Genomic DNA, 10,249 nt, shown 5'->3' with positions numbered 1-10,249 from the left:
TGTATAATGATGGATAAAAAAATAACAGCAAATATTGGGATATTTATAGGCTAAATTGCTCAGATATCTATCTGTGCAATTATGTCACAAGTTTGAAAAATTAGTTATATTTTCGTATAAAAACATTGGTCAATCTGTATTTCGTTCATATCAAAATATATTGTTCTTTCATTATATTTCATTGAATGCAGAGAGATTAGTATACATTGATTGTTTCAAAAGAATATATTTCAGGCTATTATTCAAAGTTGGAGGCATTTCAGAAGGATAAACTGATTATACTTCGGTGAAATGAAGACAATTTTGATGCATTCCTTCAGTACATGTGTAAGAAGCAATTCATATTTTGTTCCATAGCTCCAAGTATTACTTTATAGATAACAGCTTTCTCAGTGCAGCAATCACCTCCTTGTTCCTCAGGCTGTATATTAGTGGATTTAACATGGGAGTCACAATGGTATAAAACAGAGAAAACAGTTTGTCAGTTCCAGGAGAATGGGTGGATTTTGGTCTCAAATAGGTAACAGTAGCTGATCCAAAAAACAAAAACACCACAAGCAAATGGGAAGAGCACGTTGAGAAGGCTTTTGCCCGCCCTGTGGCTGTTGGCAACTTCACAATTGTACCAATGATTTTGCTGTAAGATGCAAGAATCAACATAAAAGGGACTGCAGCAAATAGTATTGCCACTAAATAGACAGAAAGCTCATTTATAGAAGTGTCTCCACAGGCCAGCTTGAGAATGGGCGGTAAGTCACAAAAGAAATGTTCTATTTTGTTAGAATTGCAAAAATGTAGAGAGAATATCTGGCAGGTTTGTCCTATCTGGACTGGGATGCCTCCCAGCCAGGAGCCTGCTGCCAGCTGAGTGCACTTTGCTGGGTTCATGACCAGAGGATAGTGCAGAGGGTTACAGATGGCCACATAGCGGTCATAGGACATCACAGCCAGCAGGAAGCACTCAGTGGCTCCCAGCATAAGGAAGAAGCACATTTGTGTGGCACAGCCCAGCACAGATATGCTTCTGTCTTGAGTAGCAATGTTGAACAGAATCCTAGGTAGAGTGACTGATACATAACAGATTTCCAGAGAAGAAAAATTTGACAGGAAAAAATACATGGGCTTTTGTAGTGCAGGGTCAATTCTAGTTACCACAATTATGAAACAATTTCCAATCAGGATGATTAAGTAAATTATGGAGAACATCCCAAACAGAATCCCTTGTAAGTTGGGAAGATCTGAAAATCCCAGGAGGAGAAACTCTTTTACCGTGGTAGCATTGTCCTCTGCCCTGACTTCTGTAAATTTCATCTGTAAGGATGATGCAGAGAAAAATAAAGGGAGTGCACCTTTGTGAAAGAAAATGGGAGGGAGGGCAGGGGAAAAAAGGTAACATCTCAAATGTAAATTAGAGTATCTAATAAAAATGAGAAAAAAAATAAAAAGAGTTTTTGGATTCATTTTTTCATGTATGATGTAACAGTAACAGTCTTTCATGCCTTCCATTTCCCATACTATCAAACCTCTAAAAGAATTGCCAAAATGCTTTTAAAAATCTTACATGCATTTTTCTTTTTTAAATAATGTTGTAAAAAGAAAAGTGAAAAAGAGAAAAATTATATTTTGTGTGTATGCACCAATTGTTTAAAGTAATAACTTTTTTCCTAAGAAGCATGAAAAATACTCCTATATATTCTCTAATGCACTAAATGTTGTGTATTGTGTGGAGTTTGAAAGTTGGCCCTGATAAATCAGTTTTCTGCTTTTAGCCACATAGGCACTCTCTGCTTATCAATATTTTAATAATCTCTTTTTCAGATTGCATGTTTCTACTTATGTGTATCTACTTTATCTACTTATGTGTTTACTTCTATTGCTATGGTTTTTGTCTGTTGAAAATCTATAGAAACACAATGAGTTTTCAAATTACAAAAGCCACTAGCCTTTTCTTAAATAAAGGCATTAATTTTTATTCTAATACTTTATGCTCATTTTTTAATCATCTTCTTTAAGTGAATGATTGCCTTTCTTACAGTTACTCTGGTTTTAAGTAATGTTTTAAGTAATGCATTTAACATTGCAGTGTTCATAGGGTTTATACTTTTTTTGGTCAAATTTATAAAAAGAGGAGACAAAGGCTGAAAGTCTTATATGATTACATAAATTCAGAAAAGTTTTTTTTTTCCAAAAATGATTAAAACAAATAAATATGCTAATAATTATATAATAGTTTTATATTAACTCACCAGATTTAATTCTTTACCATTAGGTAAACCTTTGACTACAGTAGGCTGTGGATATGTCTTAATGATGCTCATTCTTGACCATCTTAAAATGTATATTTTTATGTCTATGATATCTAACTTATTCCTATCCAGCAACAAATATGTGAGTATCTGAAAGTCTTGATAAAAGATATATAATACCTATAATTGAATAAATTATTGAAACATGCTCATACAAGTTAACACATAAGTTAGTGCCCATATGGATACTTTTTAATATATTTGCTTTTAATATAAAATAGAGTTTTCACCTTTTTTAATCTGTATCATAAAATGACACAATGAAAAAATAAAATGATATTTGGAATGAAGAAACAGTAGATGTAAGGTTCTTCTCAGTTTTTCAGTTCTCTTTGAATTGATATTCAAAAATAAATATTCTAGATATATATGATATAATTCAAATTTTGTTTGAGCCTATATTAAGTTAAATCTTATTCTTACCTTTATTAATTTGTAAAAGACAGTGTTTAGTAAGTTTGGGTTTAGGGGTTAAATAATATTATCTGTAACAGGCGAAACACTTTCAAGCATTTAATGTTCTGTCAAACCCAAGTGCTGTTTATGTAGGAAATTATCTCTACCCTGGGGATATATTTCTTCCCCATGCTACACTCCAATTCAAGAAAGTTTTTGTCCTTCTACTCAAAAAGTTAAGCAAAACAATATATAAATTGAGTGAGAAAAATAAATTGAAACTGAAGTAAACTACTCCTTTAGCACATTCTGATGTTTATCTTCAGTTTTTTATTATTAAGAAAAATGTATTGAAAGACATATCAGAAATTTGCAACAATATGCCTCTCCCCCCATGCGTGTGTGTGTGTGTGTGTGTGTGTGTGTGTATGTGTGTGTATATGTTATGTTTGTGTATGTGTTTTATGTGTGTGTGTATGTGTGTGCATGTGTGTATGTGTGTGTGTATGTGTGTGTGTGTGTATGGGTTATGTTTGTGTATGTGTGTGGGGCTGTATGTTTATATATGATTGTGTTTGACACTTTCCTTTCTATCGCCAAATATCTGGACCAATCTATCAGTAAAATAAACCAAGATTAAGAAGGTAACTGATATAGTCATAATACACACTGATGATCTTATCCTCCTTCATATTTCTGTGATTATGCATGTAAATGCAGATGTGCTATTGTTGCATTTATTTAAAAACTCATGGTTTTATTTAAGATGCTATCAATCAATGATTTAATGTATTTTATATCAAAATATTCATTGTCAATATTCAATTTAAAATAGTCAATATACTACTTTCCAATTTTCTTAGTATTAATTTTCTCAATTCTTTGCATATATATATCATTTTTAAATTTTAGTTAATAATCAATCAATTAATTAATTTACATCCTGCTCAGAGTTTCTTTGTCCTTTATTTCTCCTAGTCTTTTTCTCATCATTTGTATCTACTCCTCCTCCTTTTCTCTTCAGAAAAGGGGAGGCATTCCATGGCTATCACCAGCCTTGGCATATTGTAATGGGTATTCCTTGTTGATGACTTGACTATATCCAGAGTGAATTACAATGCAGAATTGTATGGCTTACCTGTGATCCGAATCTTGAGCCTGGCAGACACAAGTTTCTGACCTAGATCTTGGTTGGCATAAAGAACGTAAAATAGTGGCTATGAATCAAAGGAGTCTAAGGCAAGTAGATCTCTGAGTTCAAGTTCAGCCTGAGACATAAGAAGTTCCAGATCTAGGCATGATGGCACACAACTTTAATCTAGGCCACACCTACTGCTGGATACCTATATACAGATATTGGGAAAAAAAAGATTTGCTCTTCTTCACCTGCTTGCATTTATTTGCATCCTGCCCACACTTGATCTCTCTTGTTCCTATACACAAACTGCCCTATACATCCCTACCTACACTAACTGCAGAGGAATTTAAGCCCACTAACAAAGCTGTTCTGTCATGTGATAACATTCATATAATTCTAATCCCCTAAACAGGAAAAACACTTTTAATCCATGAGGCTGGAATACACATCCTTGATCCCTTACTAAACATCATTGATCCCTCTGGCAAGTATACATACAAGTCTTTAGTACAACATTGAAAACATAGACAAAACAGTCAGAGAAGATGCAAAAACCAAAAATCTCCTAACCCAAAATGTGCAGGAGATCCAGGACACAATGAGAAGACCAAACCTAAGGATAATAGGAATAAAAGAGGGCAAAGAATATCAACTAAAAGGTACAGTAAATATTTTCAACAAAATCCTGGAAAAAACATACCTACCCTTAAAAAGGACATGACCACAAGCATAAAAGAAGTCTACAGAACTCCAAATACGTTGTACCAGAAAATAAATTCCTCCTGACACATAATAGTCAAAACACGAAGTGCCCAAAGCAAAGAAAGAATACTAAAAGCAGTAAGGGAAAAAGGTCAGGTAACATATAAAGGCAGACCAATCAGAATCACACCCGATTTCTCAAAAGAGACTATGAAAGCTAGAAGAGCCTGGACAGACATCATGCAGACCATAAGAGAGCACAAGTGCCATCTCAAGCTGCTATACCCAGCAAAATTATCAATCACCATAGACGGCAAGATGAAGATACTCCAAAACAAAACTGAATTCACACAATGCATGACCACAAACCCAGCACTAAAACAAATTATAGGTGGAAAACCCAATACAATGAGAAGAACCAACTCTTAAAAAAAAAAGAAAAAAAAAAAAGAAAAGAAAACTTCTAGGCAAGAAAACTAAAAGAAGAAAGACACACAGGAACAATTCAACCGACCAAAGCAACAATAGCACGAAACAGCAATCACAATTCCTTGATATCTATCAACATAAATGGACTCAACGCCCCAATAAAAATATATAGGCTATCAGACTGGATACATAAACAAAACCTAGCATTTTGTTGCATATAGGAAACTCATCTCAGAGACAAAGACAGACACTATCTCAGAATAAAAGGTTGGGAAAAAACCTTACAAGCAAATGGTCCCAAGAAGCAAGATTGAGTGGCCATTCTAATATTGAATAAAGTAGATTTTCAACCAAAAGTTATCAAAATAGATAAGGAAGGACACTTTTTACTCAATACAGGAAAAATCTGTTGGGAGGATCTCTCAATCCTTAACTTAAATGATCCAAATAGAAAATCACCCATATTCATAAAAAAAACCCTACTAAAGCTCAAAAATTACATTTTACCCCACACAATAATACTCGGAGACTTTAATACTCCACTCTCACCAATGGACAGATCATGGAAACAGAAACTGAACAAAGACACTGTAAAACTAACAGAGACTATGAACCAACTGGAACTACTAGATATCTATAGAACATATTATCTTAAAACTAAAGAATACACCTTCTTCACAGCACCTCATGGCACCTTCTTGAAAATTGACTGTGTAATTGGACACAGAACAAGCCTCAATTGTTACAAGAAGATTGAAATACTCCCATTAATCCTTTCAGATCACCATGGTCTAAGGCTGGTCTTTAATAAAAATAAAGACAACAAAAAGCTCATATAGACATGGAAACCAAACAATGCTGTATTAAACGATAGCAGGTTCAAAGAAGATATAAAGAAAGAAATTAGGGATTTTCTAGAATTCAATGAAAATGAAAACATGACATACCCAAACCTATGGGATGCAATTAAAGCAGTACTGATTGGAAAACTCATAGCTCTGAGTGTTCCTAAAAAGACACTGGAGAAAGCATACATTAGCACCCTGACAGGAGAGTTGAAAGCTCTAGAACAAAAGGATGCAGATACACCCAAGAGGAGTAGTCAGCAAGAAATAATCAAACTCAGTGCAGAAATAGACCAAGTAGAAACAGAAACAACCATTGAAGAATCAACAAAACCAAGAGCCCATTCTTTGAGAAAATTAACAAGATTGATAAACTCTTAGCCAGACTAACTGGAGGGCAAAGAGAGAGTATCCAAATTAAGAAAATCAGAAAGAAAAGTGGAAAAATAACGACTGAAACTGAGGAAATTCAAGAAATCATCAGATCATACTACAAAAGCCTATACTCAAAAATGCTGAAAATTCTGGAGGAAATGGATGAATTCCTAGACAGATACAAGATACCAAAGTTAAACCAGAACCAGGTGAACAATCTACATAATCCCATAACACATAAAGAAATAGAAGCAGTCATCAAAAGCCTACCAACCAAAAAAAGCATAGGTCCTGATGGGTTCAGTGCAGTTTTATCAGACATTTATTGATGACATAATACCAATACTCTCCAAACTATTCCATAAAATAAAGTCAGGTAGAACACTACCTAACTCATTTTTTGAGGCTACAATAACCCTCATTCCTAAAACACACAAAGACCCTACAAGGAAAGAGAACTTCAGACCAATCTCACTATGAACATTGATGCAAAAATACTCAACAGAATCCTTGCAAACTGAATCCAAGAACACATGAAAATGATTATTCAACATGATCAAGTAGGCTTCATCCTTGGGATGCAGGGATGGTTTAACATACGAAAATCCATTAATATAATCCACCGTATAAACGAAGTCAAAGAAAAAACCACACGATTATCTCACTAGATGCTGAGAAAGCATTTGACAAAATCCAACATCACTTCATGATAAAAGTGTAAGCAAGAACAGGAATCCAAGGCCCATACCTAAACATAATAAATGCAATATACAGCAAAACAAAGCCAACATCAAACTTAATGGTGGAAAACTTGAAGCAATCCCACTAAAATCAGGGACTCGACAAGGATGCCCACTCTCCCCCTACCTATTCAACATAGTACTGGAAGTCCTGGCCAGAGTTATTAGACAGCAAAAGGAAATAAAAGGGATACAAATTTGAAAGGAAGAAGTTAAAACATCACTATTTGCAGATGACATGATAGTGTACTTAAGCTACCCCACAACTTCCACCAGAGAACACTTATAGCTGATAAACAAGTTCAGCTAAGGGGCTGGGAATAATATTAACTCAAACAAATCAGTAGCCTTCCTATATTGAAAGAACAAAAAAATTCTACAAAGAACCAAAAGTAATCTACGAATTCAATGCAATCCCCATCAAAATTCCAACCCAATTCTTCATAGAGTTGGAAAGAACAATGTGAAATTTTGTTGGGAATAACAAAAGACCTAGAATAGTGAATTCCATCCTCAACAATAAGATAACATCTGCGGGAATCACTATCTCTGACTTCAAGCTATAGTACAAGGCAATTGTGCTTAAAACTGCATGGTACTGGTACAGAAATAGGCATGTGGATCACTGGAATAGAATAGAAGTTCCAGAAATGAGTCCTCAAGTATATGGTCACCTGATTTTTGACAGAGGAGCTGTAAACATTCAATGGAAAAAGGACAGCCTATTCAACAATTCTGTTGGTCCAACTGGCACTCAGAATGCAGAAGAATGAGAGTAGACCCTTTCTTATCTCCTTATACAAAGCTCAAGTGTAAGTGGATCAAAGATCTTCACATTAAACCAGATACACTGAAACTATTAGATGAAGTAGTAGGGAAAAACCTTAGAACTCATAGGCACAGAAGAAAATTTCCTGAACATAACACCAATGGCTCAAGCTCTAAGGTCAAAGATTAACAAATGGGACTTAATGAGATTGCAAAGTTTCTGTAGGGCTAAGGACATTGTCAAGAAAACAAAACTGCAGCCAACAGAATGGGAAAAGATCTTTAGCAACTCCACATCAGATAGAGGCCTACTCTCCAAGGTATACAAAGCACTCAAAAAACTAGACACCAGAGAATCAAACAACCCTATTAAAAATGGGGTACAGAGCTAAACAAAACGTTCTCAATTGAGGAATATCGAATGGCTGAGAAACATACAAGGAAGTGCTCGACATCCTTAGCCATCAGGGAAATGAAAATCAAAACAACCCTGAGATTCCACCTCACAGCAGTCAGATTGGCCAAGATCCTAAACTCAGATTACAGCAGATGCTGGCGTCATTTTGGAGAAAGAGGAACACTTCTCCACTGTTGGTGGGGTTGTAAACTGATACAACCACTCTGGAAATCAGTCTGGCGATACCTCAGAAAATTGGACATAGTACTACCTGAAGACCCAGCTATTCCACTTCTGGGCATATACCTAAGAGATGCTCCAACATACAATAAAGTCACATGCACCACAATGTTCATAACAGCCCTAATTATAATAGCCAGAAGCTGGAAAGAACCCAGATATCCTTCAGTAGATGAATGGATACAAAAATTTTGGTGTATTAACACAATGGAGTACTACTTAGCTATTAGAAGCAATGACTTTATGAAATTCCTAAGAAAATGGATGCATCCTGAGTGAAATAACCCAGTCACAAAAGAATAGACATACTATCTAGTTACTGATGATTGGATACTAACTTCAGAAAGCTCAAAACACCCCAGAAACAACTCATAGGCCATATGAAGCTCAAGACAAACAAAGGCCAAAAAATGAAAGTCTTTCTTAGGAAAAAAATAAATATATAGCAACCTCTCAGTGTGTGGTGCACATGGACCTTAAATCACTAATAATCCAAAATCTAAGAATATAGCCTTGTGGCAATTTTTGGTATTTAAAGATCATTATGCTTAATCTATAATCACCAAGAAAACCGTTTCCATATTATGTTCTGTCCTTTGTGTACTTTATGCTTATGGTAACTATTGGGATTTCAATGCATGCTATCAAACCTATAAAAGAATTAAGTACTGACAAAAAATATTCATATAGTGTTATGCCAAAATATTGTTAAAAATTTATATATGTATCCTTCTTTTTTGAAATAAATTTGTAAGAGAGAGGGAAAAAGAAAGAAGAACAGAGTTGGAATTTTAATTAGGATTGCATTGAATCTGTAGATTGCCTGAACCAAGATGGCCATTTTTACTATGTTTAGTCTTCTAATCCATGCGCATGGGAGATCTTTCCACTTCTGAGGTCTTCATGAATTTCCTTTTACAGAGATTTGAAGTTTTTGTCATGCAGATCTTTCACTTGCTTGGTTACAATCACGACAAGGCATTTTATATACTTCGTGACTATTGTAAAGGGAGCTGATTCTTTAATTTGTTTCCTAACCTGTTTGTCCTTTAAGTAGAGAAAGGATACTGTTTTATTTGAGTTAATTTTATATTCAACCACTTTGCTTAAGTTGTTTATCAGCTGTCAAAGTTTTCTAATGGAATTTTTGGCATCACTTAATTATACTATCATATTATCGGCAACAAGTAATATTTTGGCTTCTTCCTTTCCAATTTGTAGCTCTTTGACCTCTTTTTGCTACCTGATTTCTCTGACTAATTCTTCAAGTACTATATTGAATTGGTAGGCAGAGAATGGGCACCATTGTCTAGTCGCTGATTTTAGTGAGATTGTCTCAAGTTTCTCACCATTTTCTTTGATGTTGGCTACTGGTTTGCTGTATATTACTTTTACTATATTTAAGTATGAGCCTGATTTTTTCAAGACTGTTAATATTATGGGGAGTTAAATCTTGTCTAATACTTTCTAAGAATCAAAAAATATGATCATGTGTGTTTTTCTTTTTTTGAGTTTGTTTATATATCCATGATATTGATGGATTTCTGTATATTGGAACCATCCTTGCATCTCTGGGATGAAGGGTAGTTGATTTGGTGAATGATTGTTTTGATGTGTTTATCAACTTGGTTTGCAAGAATTTTATTCTGTATTTGCATCAATGTTTATGATAGAGATTGATCAAAGTTCTCTTTTTTTGTAGGGTCTTTGGTTTAGGAATGATTATAATTATAGCTTTGAAGAATGAGTTGGGAATTATTTTCTCTTTTTTTTAATTTTGTGGAATAGTTTGGAGAGTATTGGTATTAGGCCTTCTATGAAGGTCTTACAGAATTCTGCACTAAGTCCTGGGCTTTTTGTTTGTTTGTTTGTTTGTTTGTATTGTTTATTCTGTTTCTTTTCTTGGTTGGTAG

At 34.5% G+C, this 10,249-nt stretch overlaps 1 protein-coding gene across 1 annotated transcript; it reads right to left on the bottom strand.

Annotated features, from left to right (window-relative positions):
• Nucleotides 1–366: 366 nt before the first annotated feature.
• On the bottom strand, nucleotides 367–1,311 carry LOC308428988 (olfactory receptor 10AG1-like; the record flags this gene model as incomplete). Its single annotated transcript, XM_080927629.1, has 1 exon — nucleotides 367–1,311. The coding sequence occupies one exon, from the start codon at nucleotides 1,309–1,311 to the stop codon at nucleotides 367–369; it is 945 nt and encodes a 314-aa protein (XP_080783755.1).
• Between the last annotated feature and the right edge of the window lie 8,938 nt (nucleotides 1,312–10,249).

The sequence above is a fragment of the Micromys minutus genome (assembly GCF_963924665.1).
Source record: "Micromys minutus genome assembly, chromosome: 13".
Lineage (NCBI taxonomy): Eukaryota > Metazoa > Chordata > Mammalia > Rodentia > Muridae > Micromys > Micromys minutus.
This window is presented reverse-complemented; position numbering and strand designations above follow the sequence as displayed.